Below are 23,441 nucleotides of genomic sequence, written 5' to 3'. Positions count from 1 at the left end.
GATGGGGGCAAAAGAAATGGCTCAGTGGTGAAGAACACTGGCTGTTCTTGCAGAGAACTGGGTTCAGTTCCCAGCACCCACACGGCGCCTCACAACTGTCTATAATCCAGTTCCAAGGGATCTGATGCTCTCTACTGGATCTCATCAACACCCGGCAAGCATGAGTGCAAAGACAAACAAGAAGGCAAACGTTCACACACACTAAATTAAGCTGAATTAACTATGTTTATAAACAAGGAAGTTATAAACAAGGAATCTGGCCTCAGTGAAGAACCAACATACTGATCTGCCTTAAAGGTAAAGATGTCAGATACTGTGATCCTCTCCCACCCAACTGCCTCTGCCCATCACCTTGCTAGAACACTCCAACGATGTATTTGGAAAGTGTGTTGATTTATGACTGCGTTTGCTTTGCTACTACAGAAACTTCAGGAAGCTGTTACAGAGTTTGGGGTAACTTAAATCTCTGTCCCCTATTTGTCTCCGGAATAAACCACCCCTCCCCCTTTTCCGTGAGAGCTGGCTTGCTTGCTTGTTTGTTTTCCCCTCCCTTCAGCCTGAGTTATTCCAGACGCCACTGCCGCGGTAAACAAATGCACACAGGCACTGGAGAATCTGGTAACTGCAAGAAACCAAAGAAACATAACCAAGCCTCGTGTGGTGTCAGCCTGACAGGAGCTGGCATTGCCTAGCAGGTGAGCTTCCAGGGAGAGCTGTGAAGGTGACGCTGACCAGGTGAGCTGAGGTGGGAAGAGCCACAGTAAGAGAGGGCAGCGCTGCCCTCCGAAGTTCGAGAGAGGAAGAAGTGAGCCTGGCATTGCTTCAAGCCTTTGCTGCCTTGACGCTTGATGTTACCCCACTGGGAGTCCCCGGGTTAAGTCCTCTCTTCCCTAAACCGCTTAAAAAAAAAAAAAAAAAAAAAGTACAGGGTCTCTATGTAGCTCTGACTGTCCTAGAACTGAACGTGTAGACCAGACTGGCCTTGAGCTCAGACCTCCCTGTAGGGATTAAAGGCGTGTGCCACCAATAGGCCTAAAATGCGTTTGTCAAGAGTATTCTACCAAGGAATTAGTGTAGAAGACATCTCCGGACTCTTGAAAAAAAACAAACAAACAAACAAACCGCGAACAACCCACTTGACGCTGTTGAACTGAGGTGTGCTGTTACTTTTCTGGTGACCAAGGAGAAATCAGCCACTCTTGTGAACCCAAAAGGAACTCCAGACTGACCGACTAGGGCAAGGTTAGACGTGATGGTTGTGGGCATGCACATGTTCCGGTGGGAGTGCGGTTTCCAGCATGTGGAAGTGGTTAACGACAAAGGCCAGACTCTGGTCAGGGCCCTTTACGCCTTAGACCTTTGTCTTGACCTATGAGGAACGGTAGTCTCTCTGCACATTTTCCCACAGGAAGAGACTCAACAACCACTAACGTGACGTCTAAGAGCTGACAGCACAGAGGAGGCAGACTCCTGAACAGCCAGAGAGCTAATTTTCTCTAGTAAACCCTTCCACTGCCCCCTAGAGGTCTCCACCTAGCTTCTCCGCCCAGAGCTGACTTAGACCCTTGGCGAACGTGTGGGGGTGGGGGGTGAGGGGGCGGGGAAGGCAGCCAAGTCCACTTGGTCATAGGAGGAGCCGGACTTAAGTAACTGTGGGTTAGCACATCCTCCTACCCTTTCCTGCTTTTTGCAATGTCCACACCTCTGACTGGGCCGGAACCTCTCCCTGTTTCCTCATTCTTCCTCAGAAGGCCCACTCTCCTCTGGAGAAACTGAAGCTAATTACGGAGTGAAATCTGTCTGCACTGATTTTCCTGATATCAGTGTCTTGACTCGTTCTTTCTGGGAAAAAATATCCAACGCTCTGAATTCAGACTCTATGGACCACTTCTGAGATGTCATCCAGACGTCGCTGAGGCTAAAGTTGTACGGACGCAGAATCCTCCATTCAGTCACGGTGTAGACCACTAACTTGTCTTAAATTCTTTTTTTAAATACAGGGCAATTATGAAAGACGATAACCATGATTCAGATGATAGAATAGGGTGAGTGTAGATGAAGAGGCAGTCTACTTTAACAAGGAAAAGCAAACTCAGCTAGCTGATCGCTTTTGCTACTTTTCAGTTGGCAAGTATGTATCGGTCATACGGATTTGGGAGCAGCAAGAGATTTTAACCTTCAGAAATAAAAGATTTGTACCAGTGTCTGTGCTGGGGCTGTCTGTAATGCCCAGCACAAGACTATAATTTCAAACCCAAACAAATCTTCACACAGAAGCTCATGTGCTGTGTTAATATCCTAAGCAATATAGAATTATGTATGAGATACCACTGTGGACGAAGAGGAGACGCACAAGGTGAATGTCACATTCAAAGTATGTCAAAAGCACACACGAGTGTCTTATAGCACTGTCTGCTGATGAATACATGGTCCCTCCTTTCCAATTATCTTAAAACCTGCTGTTTCTCTTGCCAGATAATGCATTCAATAACGCCCATTAGCAAATGATTTGCAACTTTTACTACGTGTTAAAGATATATTTAATTCTCTTCCATTTAATTAGTGTGTAAATGATTCCCTTTCAAACTTAAGGATGCATACTGCAACCCTTGAGAATTTTATCTACAGATTCATGTGCCCATGTTAGCTGCTTTAGCTTCAAGAATTAAAATAAGGAAGAAATGGCTTAGCGGTTCAGAGGACCTACTGCTCATGCAGAGGGCCTAAGCCAGGCCCCAGCACCCACGGGATGGCTCATGGGTGTCTGTAACTTTGGTTCCAGGGTAGCTGATGCCTTTTTCTGGACTCCTCGGGTAGTACATATACTCAGTACACATACATGCAGGCAAAGACACTCAATGCAAACAAAATAAACAGGGCTCAATGGTTAAGAGCACTGATTGCTTTTCAAGAGGTCCTGAGTTCAAATCCCAGCAACCACATGGTGGCTCACAACCATCTGTAATGGGGTCTGGCGCCCTCTTCTGGTGTGTCTGAAGACAGTGACAATGTACTTATATAGAATAAATAAATAAATCTTTAAAAAATATATTTTAAAAGCTTAAAAATTATTTTCAGAGAGGAATGAGATTGGTTTGTAAACAACCACCTTATATTTTAAATCTGTAAAAAAAAAACCTATCATGTTATTAGAACATTTTGAAATAAGGTAAGGCCTATATTTTTCCAAGTTCATATATGGAGAATGGAGAACATAGAACCATAATTCTACAATAAATCAGTTCAGTTTTTTTTTTAAAGAGCAAACAATGAGCTTTTGGGTTCACTTGTACATTTATAAATGGGAAAATTTACAATGCAGACTTCACACATTAATACAACTTAATGGCTGGGTCTGGTGGCACATGCCTTCAATGCCAGGACTCAGGAAACAAACAGGTAGACGCCAGCTTAGTCTACATAGTGAGTTCCAGGACAGCCAGAGCTGCATAGATAAGCCAAACAAACAAACAAACAAAACCAAAAAAAAAAAAAAAACCAACAGAAAACAGAAAACAAAACCAAACAAACCAAACAACCAACTGAAAACCAAAACCAAACCAAGCAACATCATGCCCAGCTAGGAGGGTAGCGGAGAGGGTCAGTAGAGCCCTTGCTGATCTTGCAAAGGACCCAACCTCCATTCCAAGCTCGCACACCGTGGCTCACTAACACCTGTAATTCAAGAGGACCTGATGTCCTCTTCTGGCCAGTGTGGGCACCTGCACTCCTGTGATGCAGGCCCACACAAACACACATAAGCCATAGGAATAAAAAGTTAAACACAGCCGGCCCTGGTGAAACACATTTTTAACCCCAGTACTCAGAAACAGGTGGCTTTTTAGACCATTCAGGTCTATGTAATGGGTTCCAGGTCAGTCAGGGCTATATGGTGAGACCTTGTCTCGAAAAATTAAAAATAAATAAATAAATAAAGAAATAAATAAATAAAAGGACCTGTATTGGGTTAGAGAGATGGCTCAGCGGTTAAGAGCACTGACTGCTCTTCCAGAGGTCCTGAGTTCAAATCCCAGCAACCACATGGTGGCTCACAACCATCTGTAATGGGATCTGGTGCCCTCTTCTGGTGTGTCTGAGGAGAGCAAGAGTGTACTTATATTAAATAAATAAATAAATCTTAAAAAAAAAAAAAGAGCCTGTGTTTACCTTATAAGGCAAGCGTATTAGTAAGGATTACTGTTGATGTGATGAAACAGTATGAAATAATGTAGGGAGGAAAGGTCTATTTGGCCTACACTTCTACATCAGGGCACGAATTCAAGCAGGGCAGGAGCTGACGCAGAGGCCGTGGAGGGGTGCTGCTCACTGGTTAGCTCCCATGGCTTGCTCAACCTGCTTTCTTGTGGAACTCAGAACTACCAGCCCGGGTGTGGCTCTGCTCACAATAGGCTCAGCTTTGTCCCCAGTCACTAATTAAGAAAATGCCCTAGGGGAGCAGTCTCCTGGAGGCAGTTGCTCAATTGAGGCTCCCTCCTCTCAGGTGCTGTGTCAGGTCCACTCAGACTAGGCTGGCAGCCGGGCTGTCAAGAAAAGCGGCATTGTGTGGCACAGTGTTGCCATTGAATACCTTACCTTGCAGATTCATTGTTATTCTGTAAAGTCTGATGTTACAGAAAGATACAAATACGTTAGTCTGTTTCTTACAACGTTAGTCTGTTCCTTCCCTAGTATGCTCACTGACAACAATCCCCTGCCTCCTCCTCTCAAGTGCTAAGACAACGGTGCGTAGCCATGCCTGGCTCTCCCATTCTTCTAAGGTTGGTTGACTTTTGTGCTCCCCAATAATTTGTGTTGTATATGATGACTTCTGCCTGGTTCTGATTTCCTGTATGATTTAGCCTGTGTGATGTAAAGGTAGATAGTCCCGTCAGAAGGTCTAAGATGCATCAGAAGGGAGAGGACCAGAGAAGTCTCCAAGCACCAGGCAGCTGATCCTGAGAGCAGGTGTGTGGCCAGGCCTCTCTCTCAGGCAAGCCCCGGTGTGATTCTCCACGTGTAACTGATGAACCTCTTCTCCATGGTCTGGATAAGTGCACCAACTTCGCTGCAGTCTGAGTGCATGCCTCGGAGTTCATGTGCTAGAAGCTCAATCCTCAATGCATAGAGCCGAGAGCTGGGCCCTTTAGGAGATGGTCAGGGCTCCACTGATAAATGATTACGCCCTTATTGCCAGAGTGGGCTCTTTACCGAGAGAGTGGCTTGGTAATTATCGTTTGCTTTCTGTGGCTGTGATAAAACACTGAAAGCAACTTGGGGGGTGGGGTGGGGAGTTATTTGGCTTATATGTCTTGATTGCACAGAGTCCATCACGGAGGGAGGTCGAAGCACAATCTCACGACAAGAACTGATGTAGAAACCACAGAAGATCTATGCTCGCTTGCCATGGCTTGTCCAGCCTACTTTCTTATTCCGCCTGCCTAGGGGTAGCACCACCTACAGTGGACTGGGCCCTCTGACATCAATCATTAGTCAAGGTAAGTGTCCCCCAGACTTGCCTGAAGGGCAATCTAACTCCTCAGTGAAGAGTCTCCCTTCCCAGGTGACTTTCACTGGTGACAAGTGGACAAAACATTAGACAAGCATAACCATGACTCTGAGGGGTGCTCTCTTGTTCTCTCCCCCTACCCCTGTCACAGATTTCTGAGCCTCCAGAACTGTGAGGAAATTTCTTCTTTTCCTTTTAGCCTGCTCTCTGTTACTTTATTATTTTAACCCAATCTCTGTTGTTTTGGTATAGCAGGAGATAGGTGTGCAGCCTTCCTCCTGTGCACCTTCAATATTACCACTGTTATTAGCTCTTTTTATCCTGGTAGCCAGTCAGTTTTCCTCACTGAGGAAGTCAGCCTTTTCTTTGAGCTCACTGCTTTTACATCTATTTCCTGAGTTTCAATGTTTTTCTGTGTCCCTAAATCCAGTTTTTGTCATACAAGGCCCTAGTCCTCTTTAAAATGTCCTTGTCCCCTTCCTCTGTCTGCGTGATGGCTATCACAGTTCGAGTGTTTCCTCCTGGCTTCAGACTGCCTCCTCCCTTTACTGTGCTTCTCTAGGGCCCTTTTTCCTCAGCCCTGAATGTTCTGGAAGTGTCCTGAGTTTTCTCATTCATCCTTCCAACAACTAATAACTGTACACCCGTGGGAGAGGCACCTGTGGATAGGTGAAGGAATGGCGTATGTGGCTCCTATGGCATAGGGTTCTGGCACCAGAAATCAGATATTTGATTGCTTAATTATAGTTGTGACGACAACTGTCAAGACATTCAAGGTGCCTGTTCATTTCTCCCTCTTCTTTCTCATGGTGCTGGGATCAAACCCAGGGCACTGTACTTGCGAAGCAAGTGTCCCCACCAGTGAGCTATGTCCCTAACCTCAAGATGCCATGTCATACGCTACTTGGAATGAACTTGACTGTATCTGTAATTTCAAAAGCATAACTTGCTTATCACGCGGAACAGGCACCAGCAAATCACCAAATGCTGGGGAGAGAGAGAAAGTAAACAAGGACTTCTGCGCAACTACAGGTGAGTTTTCATGTTTATAATTGTCCTTTTGGTCTGCCACACCCAATCATGGTGGGAAGTCTTTTCTCTTTAAGGCTCCTGATAATGTTTGTGATTAGGAATGCTTATATGTCCTCTAATTCTCTCCCTCCCTCCCTCCCTCCCTCCCTCCTTTCTCTCTCTCTCTCTCTCTTTCTTTCTTTCTTTCTTTCTTTCTTTCTTTCTTTCTTTCTTTCTTTCTTTCTTTCTTTCTTTCTTTCGAAACAGAATCTTATGCCATAGCCCAGGGTTTCGACCTTCCTGGCAGTAGAGAAGATATTTTAAAGAGAGACACTTCTGCTATCAGACTATCTAATAGAATTCAAAATACTCCAGGAATCTCATGCTGGGGGCAGGGAAGCCTGCCGCTAGCCAGAGTGGGAAGAGATTGCACACAGTTCTGACAATAGATCATCATGCTTAACTGACCAGAGCAGACAGAGGGAAGGTCAAGGACGAGTGATGGGCAGGAACACGTCGTGGCCAGGATCACTTAATTACACAACCCCCACCCTTTGCTTAGACCTGCACCTCATATGGAGGGCCTTGAAGATGACCGGCTCCCTCTTCTTTCCAATAAGTCTCCTTTCTCTGCTTGTCACCAAATGGTGACTGGTGTACTGGGGACAGGAGGCTGAATCGTAACTTGTCGGGCCGGGCAAAGTCCAGGTTAGACCTTAAAAACTCCTGTAACAGGATGGGCCACGGACACACCATTTCCCAATCTCTGCCTTCCAGGTGCTGGAGCCCCAGGTATACACTGCCTTCGTAATGCCTTAGTGATTTGCCCCAGTGAGAGACGGGAATAAGACATCATGGGTGAAGTGCGGATGGGTACGGGGAGTGCCAAGAGACAGCGGCAGTCATCACAGACGCTCTCAGTCTGCAACTTCTCTCAAAAAATTACGGGTGCTTCTGTAATGATTAACATATGATTATCACAATTTGGCTTGAGGCCAGATTTGTCTATATAGTGAGTTCGAGACCAGCCAGGGCTACATAGCAGAGAGTCTCTCTTTCTTTGTCTCTGTCTGTCTGTCTCTGTCTGTCCATCTGTCTGTCTCTGTCTTTCCTCTCTCCCTATCCTCCTTCACTCCTCTTTCAAAAACAAATAACAAACACACGTCATAAGTTGGGGGCCTACCTGCATTGCATATTCAGTGGCATTGAACTCAAGTTACATCTGGAACATAGTTCTTTTGTGGGGGGTTTCTAAATTAACTTGTAAATCAGGTAGTCACACATCAAAGGGCTGCTGGTTAAATAGATACAGACTAAACAGAAACACATACAACACACTTATATACCATAAGCATTTTAAGAAAAACATTTGCCTAAATAATAAGTAGGTAGAAACGAGTGTGCCACAGTTTGCTTCAGATGTCAACTTGACACACCTGGGAAAAGGGGATTTCAACAAATTTTCAGTCAAAATTCTCTCTCCCTGGGTAATGCTAGCACTCAGGAGGCTGGGGCAGGAGGATTGTACATTCAAGGCCTGCGCTGTTGCCGCATTAAGACCTGGTTTCCCATAAAAAGGGGAAGGCTAAGGACAGATCTTAGTGGTGGAGCATTTGTGAGAGCCTGGACCCGAAGCTCGGGATTTCGGGGAGTCACGTGGGGGAGCGTGGGGCCTGGGGCAGCATCTTCCTGGCCTCACATCAGTGGACCCCAGTGTTTGATACAAGAGGCACATAACTTCACACTTAGACTTCTGACTTATTTTATTCTGATCCCAAACAGCGCGTACTAAGTGGTGTGAGATCATTGCTGATGTCTGCGCTTTCCACGCACTGCCCATGTGCACTGTGGCAAGAAGCGGGGCCTCTGGGGGCTCCAGCTTTGGGGCCTGGTGTCTGCAGAGGTCAGATATTCTGGAAAGGGAACGTTGAATGTGAGCTTCCCTGTGCCTGCTGAAAACTGAACACGCCTCTCCTGCCAGAGCCACGAGTGCTCTTAAGCCACCGAGCCATCTCTCCAGCCCTCACCTGTTTGCTTTTTCCCTGAGAATTTTTTATTTTTAATTGGTATGTGTGTGGGTCTGCCTGTGGGGATGTGCATATCAGTGTGGGTGCCAAGGGAGACTAGCAGCCTTGGATATCCTGGCACTGGAGGTTAATGTGACCCTGGTCCTCCTCTGGAGGAATAGTTCCTGCTCCTCTTAACTGCTGAGACATCTTTTGGATGAGACTCAAGTAGAGAAGTTAGGAAAACTTGTTTGAGTGGTGTGTATGTGCATGTGTGTGTGTGTGTGTGTGTGTGTGTGTGTGTGTGTGTGTCTGCATATGTGTGTGCATGCTTGTGCTATGTACATGTGCCTGTGTGCATGTGTGCAGATACATGGTACATGCCTGTGTGTGTGTCTGTGTATGTGTGTGCATGCATATGCACCTGTGTACATGTGTGTATAGTACATATGTGCGTATATGTGTGTGTATCTTCATGCATGCACTCATGTATGTGCACACATGCGTGTGCGTGTGTACTTGTGTATGTGTTTGTAGGTTGCAGATCCACATATCCTGACTCAAGTCTGCCTGTACGACCTCTGCTTTTCCTACCTTACCTAGAGTGTGGCTTTTCTCTTTCCCATTTGTGGTGCCTCCTGTTCCAGATTTATCACTGTCTTCCCATTGGCAAGAGGCCGCTTGTTCAAGCCGAGGTCTCTGCCACATGGGGTACAGTCAGTACCTGGAGGCAGGCTTTCCTGCCCCCTGGGCTGCCCTGGCTTGCTCTCCCAGATCTTTCTCCTCTTCTCTGACGTGAGGGAGGGCCTGTGCTTTGCATGGGGAATGAGGAATTGGCCAGATGGGCCAAGAGGAAGCAGGATGACTCTCATCGCTCCATTCTTCCCAGCTGGATCCGTTACAGGTCACCAAGGACCCCCTCCCCTTTTTGTCCCCTTTGCTTTGCCTGTACAGGCCAGTGACTTGGTGAGATCTTTTTTCTTTTCAAAGCCTACAAACCAGGTCGGGGGGGATCTCTAACTTCCTCTTTCCCAGTGTCCCTGACACAATCAGGTTTGATAGAAACTCTGAATTTGGTTACCTTAGTTAGAGATGTTTAAGTTGGGTGTTGTGGTGCTTGCCTTTAAGTCTGGCAGGTTGCGCGCGTGTGTGTGTGTGTGTGTGTGTGTGTGTGGGTGGGTGTGTGCGCGCGTGTGTGTTGGGGTGGGCGGGTGGTGTAGCCAGGAGACAGAGGCAGACAGATCTCTGGGTTCAAGGTCAGCCTGGTCTACAGAGCTAGTCCTAAGACAACTAGACCACACACAGAGAGAAACCTTTGAAGTGTTGTAAAGCTCACAAAACTCTAAAATGATAAAGCTGACAGGTAGGACACTGAAGGAAGCTTGGGGGTTGGGTGGTGTATTGGGTCACAACCCACAGCTCCTGTGGCTTTGCTATTCTCCCAAAAATGGGGAGGTAAGGCTAATGTGTGACGTCACAGATTTGCCCATCTTGGCCCCCTTTGGGCTGTGACGACACCTTCTCGTGGCATAAAGAGCTCACCTCAGATCAGCAGGCTGCTTTCTGACCATACTTCATGGAGAATTCATGCCATTACCTTATATCCAACTATCCCCAGGCTTGCTAGTTTATTCTAGCATGTTCTTGAGTACACAGAATATGGAAATCCAATTTTAACTGTTTCACTGGTTTTAGAACTATGGGGCCAGGATCTTGTAGTGAGCAGACAGCCCTGAGATACGTCGGGGGCCATGGGTTGCATTGTGTCTGCCTCCCTTGTCTACCCTGTCCATCTCCAGCATCTCGCTCCTCCTACCTTCCCATTCCAGTGCTGATTCTTCATAAAACACAACATAGAGGGGCTGGAGAGATGGCTCAGCGGTTAAGAGCCCTGACTGCTCTTCCAGAGGTCCTGAGTTCAATTCCCAGCAACCACATGGAGGCTCACAACCATTTGTAGTAAGATCTGATGCCTTCTTCTGGTGTGTCTGAAGATTTACAGTGAACATTATATGTAATTAATAAGTAAATCTTAAAACCCCAGATACAACATAGAAAATAGCTTGGCAGTAACATCCTGTGCTCAGTGCTCTCCCCCTGTCTAGCCTGGGATGGTATCTCAGCATAGTTTGTGCACTGAATAGAAGAATTAAAGTGTATATAAAATGTTCACTTGGCACAGGTGGAAAGCAACTCCCTGATTTCCCCCAGGCAAGGTGAGGGTACCTTCTATGCCAGGAATAGATTTTTGTACACATGGAGTGGTACTAATTTGTCACTGTTTGATGACAATCAAACAGTGGCCTTCTGTTTGTGGCTCTTGGTCTAATGGCTGGCACAGCGTCAGGGCTCGGTAAACGTCTGCTGAATCTGTAGGCCACACTTTAAGTCAGTAAGCTTTGGCTCTCGGAAGCAAAGTAAAAGAACAAAGGTTTGAGGGCTGGAGAGTGGCTCGGCTAAGAGCAAGAGCGGTTCTCATAGAGGCCTGGAGTTTCCTTCCTAGCATCCATGTGACGGCCCAGCCTGCCTCCATGTTAAAGTGAAGAGCTGTCTCGTTGTAAGACCGCAGTAAGTTCTTTTTTGTTTGCTGCACAATTCCAGTTGAAGGCACTTTCAACTGTTGCTGGAATTTGACTTGCTCCCTGCTCTATAAAGTTTGACTCACACAACCTTGATTGTATCCTACCCTGATAAGCGTTTCTTCCAAGGAATCTTGAGATATCTTGAGACCTTCTGACAAGAGGATCTGCCTGCTGTGTGCTTCTGTACAATATACTTGCCAAGTCCTTGTGTCACCGGACTCCTTCGAAAACCCCCAGCTTGCATTTTTCCCTCTATAAAAAGAGGCTCTCTTAAATCCTGCCTTGGAGAGTCAGTTAAGACATGGACAATCTTGTGAAAATACTTTCTCCCTCAGCCACAAAGAGAAGCTGGGAGACGAGCAGCCATGGAGGGAGCTTCTCCAAACAAGTGCCACTCTTTAATCTGTTTGTCGCAGGTTCAAGGCCTACTGGAGCTACAAAGGAAGCCCCTGTCTCAAAGACAAAACCAAAATAAACAAACAAACAAAAAACTCCTAATTACGAGTATGTGAGTAATTAGTTTTCAGAAACTGCCACATTATAGTTTTGAAAGCTCAACTTCAAATAAAAAAATCGTGAGACACACAAATGGATGTGATAGCTCACACTGAGGAAAGGAGCAATGGGCAGAAATGCCCGGAAGGACTCGATGTCGGGACTTAGTCGGCAAACACGTTATAGTATCTAATTTAAATGTGTTCAGAAGGCTGAAGGAAACCAAGCCTTTAAAAGCCTGGCCTCTCTGCTAGAATATTCTCCAGAGAATACTGAGAGGCAGCTTCAGAGCTCAGCGGGTAGAGCATTTCCTCAGCAGGCTCAAGCCCTGCTCCAGCTCCAGCAACCCATAAAACAGATGTGACCGCCGTGCCAGTAATTCCAGCACAGGGCAGGATTCAGGGACCCGGCTGAGACAGGGGATTCAAGGCCACCCTCAGCTGCATGGCAAATTCAAAGGCGGCTTGGGCTATGTGAGACCCTGTCTCCTCAAAAGGGGGAGAAGGAACTATCTAGAAATGTATGGCTGGCCACGATGACACATGCCTTTAGTCTCAGGATATGGAGATGGAGGTAGAGGTAGGCGGGTTTCTGAGTTCGAGGCCAGCTTAATGCACATCCTGAATTTCAGACTGGACAGGGCATCATAGTGACACTCTGTTCTGGCTAGATTTATGGTGACTTGGCACAAGCTAGAGTCGCAGAGGAAAGGGCCTCAATTGAGAAAATGCCTCCATAAAAATCAGGCTTCGGTAAGCCTGGAGGACATTTTCTTAATTAGTGATTGATGTGGGAGGGCCCAGCCGTTGTCGGTGGGGACATCCCTGGGCTGGTGGTCCTGGGTTGTATAAGAAAGCAGGCTGAGCAAGTCATGAGGAACAAGCCAGTAAGCAGCACCCCTCCATGGCCTCTGCATCATCTCCTGCTTCCTGACCTGCTTGAGTTCCAGTCCTGACTTTCCTCAGTGATGAACAGTGATGTGGACGTGTAAGCTGAACAAACCCTTTCCTCCCTGAGTTGCTTCTTGGCCACGATGTTTTATCATAGCAATAGTAACCCTAAGTAAGACACTGTCTTAAAATAAGTTAAAAATAAATACATACAACTTACAAGATAAAGCTAACGTAGTGGCTGGAGGGAAATTCAGAGTGTGTAATTGCTTATATCACAAGGAAAAAGATCTTAAGTCACGGGCTGGAGAGATGGCTCAGCAGTTAAGAGCACTGTCTGCTCTTCCAGAGGATCAGGTTGGACTCCCAGCACCCACCTGGCGGTTCCCACTTCCAGGGGGTCTGACACTCTCTTCTGTCCTTGGAGGACCGCAGGGGAGTACATGGTGTAGACATACATGCAAGCGTTCGCATAAAATAAAAATAAGTCATAAAAAGATCTTTGCTCTGTGACCTAACCTTTCACAGAAACTAGGAAAAGAACAGGAAACTGAATCGATGAACAAAGGATGCTTAGGAGGGAAGGGATAGAGTCCGCTGGCAATGCCTTACGCGCTCTAGCACACGCAAGGTCCTGGGTGACACAGAAGCAGAGAAATCCAAGAGCAGAACGAAGACAGAAGAGAGAAGCTAGAAGCTAGAGTACATCAGCGAAACCAAATGGCGGCATTTTCAGAAGAACAAACTGGGCAACTGTTTAATTGTCTGACAAAGAAAAACAGAAAGAAAAAAAAAGAGGTACCTAGACTTAGAAATCCAAGTGTGGGCGTCAGGAGGACATAGAAACATTGTGCCAAGGGAAGAGGTGACCAATGGGGTTGACGTGGACACCCTGCCCCGAGTTCTCTGCTTAGGGCCTAATCCCTGAGGATCAGGAGGCTCTTCTCTGAAGTAATCACTTTAGGAGTGTTTGAACCGAGGACTAAGCCCGAGAGCTCCTCCTGAGGGCATCACGGATGTGATTCTGGTTTTAGTCCAGTGGGCTCTTTCCCTCCAGACGTAAGTTGGCGAAGGTGCACTCAGGCCCATTTTAGGAAACAGTAGGCACTTAATAAAAACCTTTTTTTTTTTTTTTTTTTTTTGGTTCTTTTTTTCGGAGCTGGGGACTGAACCCAGGGCCTTGCGCTTCCTAGGTAAGCGCTCTACCACTGAGCTAAATCCCCAGCCCCAATAAAAACCTTTCTTTACCAAAACAAACAACCAGACAGGAAGATGAGAGAGAACAAGTTGACATATTATAGCGGCAGGGAACTGGGGAAGGGGGTGCTGGGTTTGGATATGATCAAGAGACGTTATGTGTATGTATGAAAAAGATTGAATAAAGATATTAATAAACTGTCCCTTAGTGGAAGTCATTGGGCAGAGGCAGGAGGATCCCTGAGTTCTAAGGCTAGCCTGGTCTACAAACTAAGTTCCAGAAGGACAGCCAGGGCTACAGAGAGAAACCCCTATCTGGAAAAACAAAGAAACAGAGAAACAGACAAACAAACCCAAACCCAAAACAAACAACAAAAGCAAGTCACGTCCTGCATTTTCTGCATTTTAAATAGTGTGTGGAAAGTTGAAAGGCAGTTCCAGTCAGGCTCCTGAGCTTTGAGAACCCCCCAGAGTAGCCTGCCCTGACTCCTTACGGTGATGGCCCTCCTCCCTGATCTTTGGGATTCCACCCAACCATGAACTCATGCACACCTGCTTTCCTGCAGCCCTCGTCCTTGACAGGACTTCTCCTGTGACCTCTCCAGTGCGATCCCTGCCAAGCAGGCTTTCTAAACCTGCCTGGCTGGGTCCCCAGCCCATTCATTGAGTCACTCAGCTGTGCTGTATGTGCAGACTCAAGGTGAATTTCCCGACTGGTCCTGCTCCAAGCCTTGCCTAAGTGGGTTCCACCCAACTGACTTTTTGTTTGTGTTTTGTCATTGTCTGTGGTGCTGGGCCTGGAACTGGGGCCCTTGTGTGTGTGTGTCAGGCAAGCCTTCAATCAATGAACCATACAGAGGGCAGTCCACGTAGCCCAGGCTGGCCTCAAACTATGCTTCTCCTGCCTCAGCCTCTGAGCGCAGGGACTATGAACAGGCACAGTCACACATGACTTAGCCGACTTCAGAGCAACTGTAGGGTCTGAGGATCACCTGGGTAGGACAGAGGACAACTTGCCAGGGTCCCTTTACTTCTCTCATGGCTGAAACTCAGTCACCAGGCTTGGCAGGAGCCATCTTGTCTGCTGAGTCGTCTCTCTCTAGCCCCTTGACTGCACTCTCTGCTGTTAGGGTTAGATCTTTCAACTCACGAAGGGAGGCTGTTTATGCTGGCACCTGGCTTTTGTACCTCTTGCTGACCGCTGGCCTACACTGTCTAGGTCTGTGGAGAGAGGACATTTTTCACCACAACAAAATTGCCTGACAACCAACAACGATAACAATAACGACAACAACACCCCAAACCCTGGTCAGTGTGCTGTGCTGATTGATAATTGTAGAACTGTATTGCTCCACACTCACCAGACTGGCCAAACTCACAAAGCCACCGAGAACTGGTGAGGCCGTGGAGGGAAAACAAGAACTCACGCCCTTCTGATGGGTCTAAATGGGCATGAACACGTAGGAAGCCAGTTTGGCATTATTAGTGGACGTCAAAAGTATCTGGGCTTGGCGGCGTGCTTGTTCAGCATGCATGACGTCCTGCTTTTGACCCCTAGGATGCTTAATTCAGGCATTGTGGCCTACACCCCTCTCATCCCAGCATCCTCAAATACATGGAGAGTAGGGAGCTAGCCTGGGCTACATGAGATCCTGACTCAAAACAAACAAACAAACAAACAAACAAAACAAAACACCAAGGCAGCAACCACAAAAAGCATAGCTCTATTTCGGTGCCCCAGAGATTCCACTGCTAAGCACGACCTAGAGCAAACTGTTTCTGGTGTTCCGGGAGGGTGTTACGAGTGTGCCCAATCCTACAGCGGTTTTAGAAGCGCCAAGAAAATCCCCCAACCTGACAATGCCACGTCCGTTCGCATTAATGTGTACGGGACAGAAACCTTATGCTAATGCAACCGCAGGGGACTGGAGAGTCGTCCATAACATCACAGTGAAATCTTAGAACCGCCGCGGAGGCCAGCAGGAAGCCTTCGTCTTCATTCTGCCTAATTCTGTGTGTTTAAAGACAGACAAGGGTGCGTCTTGTGCTTCTGGCTCTAAGGTTTAAAAGCAGCATAGATGCTGTGTGGTATTCATAGCTGGAGGTTAAGGATACAGTGCGTGGGGCAGGGTTAGCCAAGGATAACAGCATGGTAGGGTTCGCCTGCAATCGGCTGTGTGGAGCTGGGCCACAAGGATTGTGGCGTCTGGTCCTTCCCACTTCTCTGCTTTTGGCTTTTGGTTGACACTGAGGCTCTCTCCTGCCTGACTCTGCTTGGCTCTCTCGGTGGGTGGCTCTTTCTGCTCCCTTCTCCCAATCCTCTATCTTCCTCGTTCTTTAAGCCTCTCTGGTGGACCTACCCCTTGATGGAGACGCTTGGAATCCCAACCAACAGGCCTCAAGCAGAGCTCACTCTTTGCCATGCGACAGCCTTTCTCTTGGATGCCTTTGCTAAACAAGAGGAGTGTCTTCCAAGCTGAAACTTTCCATGGCGGAGGTATATTCACATGTTGGGTTTTCTCAACAACCTTGACATAGGCAGCATTCTGATCCAATCTAGCAGAGGAAAACCAGAAGTGCAGAGAGAGAACATCTCTTACCCCTCCCTGTCCCCACCCCAACTCTTCTTCACTCTGGAGCAAGCAGTTCATTCCGTATCTCCACACACACTCATCCTTCAACAGGGTCACAAGAAGCATCTGTAACAATCTGCCCATAGACTTCCTCTTACTCACGTTAGCTCATGCGGGCCACAATGTGGGGTACCACCAGCCTCCTCCATGCCCTGCATGCCTGCCCCGCCTCCACTGCAGACTCCAATTCCTCTCTTATGCCCTTTAACCTGTGGAGCCTGTTGCCTCTCTAGCTCTGCTAACCCCTTCTCCTCTCAGCAGGCAGCCCCGCCTGAAGCCTCACTTCCCCAGTGCATTCAGCTCCGATTCAGCGCTGATCAGCGTTTTCTGTTGTATCTTCCTGTGATTACTGCCCTGCTCTGCTTCTTGAGGGCAAAAGCTATGGCTGTCTCCTTGAACTGGCTTTCCTTCCCTCTTAGGGCGGACCATAGTAAGGGGGGCACCTATGATTCTACCCAATAAATACGGGTCTATAAAACCTGGTAAACAAGCTTCAGAAAGAGCAGCTCGAACTGTTTGTCAGGATGGCATCTGTGCTTAAGACATCGAAGAAAAAGCAACCTCTGCCCTTCTGCTCTTCCTAACGAAGCCCACAGATTTCCCTCCCATGGTGCACTCAGAGAAGAGGTGTCAGCAGAGATGGTTCCCAGACAAGTCCTCACAAATAAACCTTGAGACAACGACCCTTAGCTCCCACCAATTCTCCGACTAGTTCTCATCACTTTGTATTAATTTACTGGGACCCTAAAGCCCCAGCCCCTAGTCTTTTCTGGTTGCTTCTCCACCTACACGTAAATGGTACTGTGCACACTACACATAAATGATACTGTGCACACTACACATAAACGGTACAGTGCACACTACACATAAACGGTACTGTGCACACTACACATAAACGGTACTGTGCACACTACACATAAACGGTACTGTGCACACTACACATAAATGGTACTGTGCACACTACACATAAATGGTACTGCACACATGCCCTGGAGTTCACTCCTGTGAACACGTACCCTCTTTTTTGTGAGACACCATGCCTGTGAAATTTAAAACGCTAGTAGAGATTACACACTCCCTTGCCTCCTTCCGGTCATCCTGTCTTTTATTGGTTTAACTTGCAGGCTCCCTTATACCTATAAGCTGTGGGATGGGCGCCGCTGTGACTAAAGACCAGTCATGGAGGAGACCAGGCTCTACAGGCACCGTTGCCCGCCACTTCTTGTACTATTATTTAAAGATTATGTTCTGCCCATTAAGTGCCCAGGAAACACAGGGTGGCTGAGCCTTCCCTATTGTTTCAAAGTTCTCGTGTTGCACGCCCAATAAGAGCAGCTCAAATCCAGGTTCCTGGCAGGCGGGGTACAGCTCAGGGACCCGCCTCCCTCACGGGCCACCTGTGGCACCCAGCCCCGATACATACGATACTAGGTGTATTAATCACTCCGCAGTCTTGGCTCAGAATACGCTTTGCATAAATTGGACGTCCTGGGCAGGATTCTGGGCTACATTCCACCGGGGCTGAGAACCTGTTCAGGTTTCTGCAGCCTCCACGGGAGTGGGAGGTTGGGTTGGGGGGGCTGGGGTGCTTGCCCTTCCCTTGCCCAGGTCTTGGGGAGGAACTCGAGGATAGAACGCTCTGTGAGTCCAGGGACAAGAACGCGGGAGGAAGGCAGTTTGTTTCCGGAGTTGAGGAGGGAAGTCCAGACCGAGACTAGACTTTGAAAGAGACATTTCAGGTTTACCAACCCAGATGAGTCCAAGACGGAAAAAAATAGAACGGGCTTAAAGCGTACCCATAAAATAATTAACATTCTTGCTGCAGCTTAGAGAGCCCACGGCTCTAGTTACTCAGCTTGCCAGATGTGAAGACAGCAGGCTGCTTGGTCCCCTTTCAGCCCTGCTCACCTGGAAGGCTTCGTTGAGGCGGCCCTGGTCGCTGGGGGCTGTTGGCCTCAGCTCCAGGCTCATCTTGCTCTTACTGGGCTCCGAATTCTTTCCCGGGTCTGGGTCTGACCTGGACATCCTCTGGCTGAGAGAGAGCAAGCACCACCTCCGCTCTGTCAGAGGGCCACCTGCTGCTGCCTCAGTTTGGAAACCTTTCCAATAACCTTTTAAATGACTCGGGCTGGAACCTGGTTGGGGTGGGGCAGGCGGGGCGGGCAGGAGGGCGGGGTGAGGCCTCTTTCTGAGCACACCCACCCCCTTCCTCTTTCCAGGGATGCCAGCATAGATTTCTCATAACAAACGGAACCGCCACCGGTTTCTCTGTAGTCCTTTGCAAAATCGCCTGCTTCCTGTGGATGGCGTTGGGGGCTAGGCAGGTGTTACTGCATCTGTGCCTGACGTGGGGAAGGTACAATGTGCACGACTGTATCCTGCCTGGAGAAACTTGAGATATGGGAGAGACAATAAAAGGATGAGAATCAGGTGCAGGTCTGCTTCACCCCGAGGATCCCCAAACCCCAAGAACAAACGGAATTGCAGAGATGGGCCAGCCGCATGCGCAGAAGGAGACTGTTCGCTCTTTAAGTGTACTTACTAGTGTTTTAAATGGACCACTCACTGTATATCTCCTTCTTCATCCTTGTCCCGTCCTCCTCCTCCTCTTTCTTCCTCCTCATCGCTGTTATCAGGTGGCTTCTCATTAGTGAAGAACTAGAATTATAAAATTCAACCCCGGGAGACAGTAGACATAAAAGTAGGAGAAACCCTCTTCCTACAGGCCGAATCTGGGTGATGGTTTCAATCTTGTGGCTTTAATTTTCACTACCGGATCCCTGATAACACTGACAGACTCGTCTAAGCCTTTCGTGCCGGTTCAAATATGGCTTTCCCTGTCTCAAGTCACCGAACTACAATGGAGGAGTTAAATCCAACCCGCTGACCGTTTTTTAATATGGTTTAAGAGCTAAGAGTGTGTTTTAGGTTGTTGAATGAATCAAAAAATAATTAAAGGAGAAAATAGTTGTTTTTTCTTTTTTTAAATTAAGTCAATGTTTTAAGAGCAGAATAGGAAAGTAACGGGCTTTACTTTTGCCGTGGTGTCTTCATATGCATGTGTCCGAGGGCGTTCTGCTTGGTTCCCCTCCCCCACAGCCTCGTTGCCCCTCCCCCTTCCAGCTGAAAGTCACATGAAATTCTGATTTTAAGCGGGGTGTGGCAATGGTGCCCTCAGAGGTGGCTGCTACCAGCTTGAGGCCAGCATGGTCTAGAGAGTGGGTCTCCGCTAGACCAGGGCCAGCAATAAGACTCTATCTTAGAAAAAAAAAAAAATCAGATCAGTAATCAAGTCTGAGGACCCAAGTCTGGTGTTGGGGAGGGTGGAAGGAGAGAGCCATCCCTTCACGTTTGGCACTGTGGCACTACGAGGCCCCCCACCTCCCCGGCCAAACACACACATATGTAATAATGAAGTCTTTTTAAAATGTCAAAATCTAGTGTCAGTGATGGTTTGACTGGTGCGCAAGCATGCCCGGCTGCTTATGCATTGCTCCTGGTTGCTTTACTGAAATTGCAGGGACTTGACTGACAGCTGACATTCTCATAGGCGTCAGTAAATGCTGCAGTCCTGGAGCTAAGTCACACACCGTGCTTCAACCCCCAGCCTGGGGCAGTAAGCCGGTGTGTTTTCTCCCCACTGGCTGAAGACACAGTACATGAATCGTTTTGAGCCTACGGCCGGAGAGGCCGCTACAAGTTTGATTATAGGATATGGTGTGCTGGATAGGATGGGGTAGACCTCAGAGAGAGGAGAGAGGATCATGGGTTCAAGATCAAACTAGGGGGGTGCTGGACAGACAGCTTAGTGGTTAGGAGCACTGGCTGCTCTTCCGGAGGTCCCGAGTTCAATTCCCAGCCACCACATGGTGGCTCACAACCATCTGTAATGAGATCCAGTGTCCTCTATTGGTGGGTCTGAAGACAGTGTATGTATATACATAAAATAAATAAATATTTTAAAACAAAAGGATCAAACTAGGCTGTGCACCCAGACCCCATCTTACCCCTCCCCACCCCCACACGAAGATACACACAGTATTGCTTTTCCCATCTCCAACCTCATCATGAAAACTTGATACCCCAGGCAGCTGCACATATAACTTTGACCCTAAGATACCCCAAAATGGTCACGCCCAGACTACAGATTGATTTCCTGTGCAACCTGCAGCCTATGGAGACAAAACTCTCAGAACCAATGGGAACCCAGCTTGTTTTGAAACACCAGAGTTGACGGGAATTATGGGTCTCTCAGAGACAATGGCGGTGCCTTTGCTATGAGCTCCGCATGGCTCATTGTTCTCACTCTGGAAACAAGTCATGTGGCCAGAAAAAGAGATGAAAATTCTTTCCAGTTTCCCAGGACTGGATTTTATATCATCTGGAGTGATTTCAAGTCCTGGTTTGTTAGAAGTAGCTGTGTCTCCTAACTCCTCTCGGCTGTTTTCATCTTGGAGTCTCCAAATCTCATTTTTCTTTGTTTGTTTTTTCAACACAGAGTTTCTCTGTGTAGTCCTGGCTGTCCCAGAACTTACTATGTAGATCAGGCTGGCCTCCAACTCAGAGATCTGCCTGTCTCTGTGTTGGGACTCAGGGTGCACATACACCACCCCACCCTCCCCAGCAAACCCAATCTTAATTTTAAATGTTAAAAGCACCGTGGAGAAACCAAGTCAATAGGCTTTTTGCTCAACAGATAACTACACTTTTTGCCTCAGATGGCTGAGAGACTCCCCGTGTGTCCACTGAAACCAATGATTGCCGGAAGTACAAGAACAAAGTTAATAAAACACACTCTTCCCCCTGCTGTATGCTGCCATTCCATGACCGGGTCGCTCTGTATGACAGCATTTCGAAAGGGAGAAGACATAAGTCAAGGCTGCTGTGTGTGACCTGTGTGCAGTGATGAGCAGGGGTATCAGGTGCGGCACTGGTGTTCTCTCTGCCTCTGCCGCTGTCTGGAGACTGCTCACACGTCACACGTGATCGTCTGTGCGCTTGCAAGATAAAATAGCATTACTACCGACGCTGTCAGTATTAACACTAGAATAAAGTGTACCAGGTGTGCTGGTATATAACTGTGATCCCCACATCCGAAAGGCTGAGATGGGAGGACAGTGAGTTCTGAAATCAAACTGGGATGCACAGTCAAAAACATAGAAGTAATCCTGTATGGCTTATAAATCACTAAACCCAAGAAAACAGTTGACCTACATTATTTCTTTCTTTAAGAATTATTCATTTATTTTATGTCTGTGAGTACACTGTAGCTGTCTTCAGACACACCAGAAGAGGGCATCAGATCCCACTGTAGATGGTTGTGAGCCACCATGTGGTTGCTGGGAATTGAACTCAGGACCTCTGGAAGAGCAGTGAGAGCTCTTAACCACTGAGCCATCTCTCCAGCCCAACCCACTTTAATTCTTCAGATTACCTAGAAGCAGAGACGTTTGTATTGGGGGATAAAGGTGCATTGAGGTGGTAGAGAATGTGTCAGGTCCTGTGGGGCCCTGCCTTCCACCTCTAGACAAACAAATAACAAAACTAAATAAATAAGGAAGTGAATCTTCAACACCGGGGAGTCCCCAGCTTTGCCTGACAGCACATCGAGGCAGTTGCCCGTTCCTTTTCCTCCTTCGAGCTGCCACCGATGGCCACAGAGGCCGCCTACACCTTTGGCACTGCACTGAGGCCTGTCTGCATGGCTTATTTGGCTGTCTGGTCCACTTCAGTTAAAATTCTAAGAAGGACACTTTTGCAGGCAAGGAAGGGAGAAATGTGACGCGCGTCAGCGCACCGGATGCTGTTAGACTTCTGTGTCCTTCCCATGTCAAAGCTCAGGGTACCTCTTCCTCCAACCTGAGAAGACACAGCAAGTTCCCCAAGGCCTGGCCAACCAGTTGAAAAGCTAAAAGGTGGGCTCACGTCTCTGACTTCTACCTAAGCTCCCCAAAGCAATAATGCCTACGGGACGCACAGGAGAGTTAATGTCCCTCGTCCTCCCTGTGCAGGGAGCAAGCTACACACAGTGTCAGAGTCAGAGTTTAACTTATGTACACACTGGAGATGCTTGGTCAAAACTCTGTTCCCAGCTGGCTACTAGAAATGAATGTTCGGAACAGTGAGTGACAGAGCACAGAGGTCAGAGATCACAGTCCCTGCTGTATCTGTGCTGCTTTGCAGGGTTCTAGAAATGGCTGGGCTCTACGGTAAAGGGTGAAGGACTTACTCATTGACCGAAGGTGAATGGAGGGCAGAACTCAGATCTCTGGGGACTGAGAGGGAAGCTCAGTGGTGAGGGGGTCCCTCTATTTGTGTGTCCACACACACAAATGCACACATGCACACACACGCACACACATCCTTTGACCTGGATTGGCAGAGCTTTAAATTACACACAATTGACATACCAACAGATTGCTCCAGAGGAATGGGACTGGCGCTATTGCTAACCGAGGTGTTTACAGATAGAGTTCTATCCAAGACAAGTGGGAGCTAAAGTGGGTCTGCTGCCCACTCACAGAGCAAGCTGTCCTCTGAACGTTACAGACAAGGGACTAACACTATTAAAAGGGAAAACTTTATCTCGGGCCATCTTTCTCAGAACAGGTTTTCTGGAAGGTCCTGATTGACCCAGAGGTTTACTGTTGTTGCTGAGCAAGTCAGGACAAGTCACTGTTTGTTCTCTCCTGCCTCTGTCAACCGTATCTGCCTAGGTGCAATGTTACCGTTCTTCTACACACATCCAGGGTGAGAAGCAGTCCACACCTCATCAGGGACTCAGCTGAAAGGCCACCGCCGGCAGGTTTGCCTGCCGTCCTTTCTCAGTGGACATATATGTTATAACACATTCTGTGCGCTAACTACTCTGCAGACCTCACCCAGTCTTCATCACAGACCCAGAAGTGTAATCCTCATTTTACAACTGACACTGGCTAGGGCCTATTGGGAGTGGCCTTGCCTGCAGTGATTTAACACGAAGGGAAAGCCCGTGTCATAAGCAGGTTAGACCCATTGCTTTTGGTGGAGTGAGCTCAACAAGGTACCTCCCTAACAGAGCCAAAGCCAGTACAGTTCATGTCAGAGTGAAGCCCTGCACTTGACCATGAGAGTGACTATCT

The 23,441-nt window shown here is 47.7% G+C and overlaps 1 protein-coding gene across 1 annotated transcript in view; it reads right to left on the bottom strand.

The window, feature by feature from the left end:
- The window catches only part of Slc28a3 (solute carrier family 28 member 3), a 50,074-nt gene extending 31,675 nt beyond the window's left edge, over positions 1-18,399 (bottom strand). Inside the window, 1 exon segment of the mRNA NM_080908.2 lies at positions 18,229-18,399. Within this exon segment, the coding sequence (NP_543184.2) occupies positions 18,229-18,345 (117 nt within the window). The 5' untranslated portion in view covers positions 18,346-18,399.
- Positions 18,400-23,441: the final 5,042 nt, after the last annotated feature.

Source organism: Rattus norvegicus, chromosome 17, assembly GCF_021556685.1.
Source record: "Rattus norvegicus strain SHRSP/BbbUtx chromosome 17, alternate assembly SHRSP_T2T, whole genome shotgun sequence".
Taxonomy (NCBI): Eukaryota; Metazoa; Chordata; class Mammalia; order Rodentia; family Muridae; genus Rattus; species Rattus norvegicus.
The sequence above is the reverse complement of the archived record's forward strand: the minus strand, read 5'-3'. Positions and strand labels throughout refer to the sequence as shown.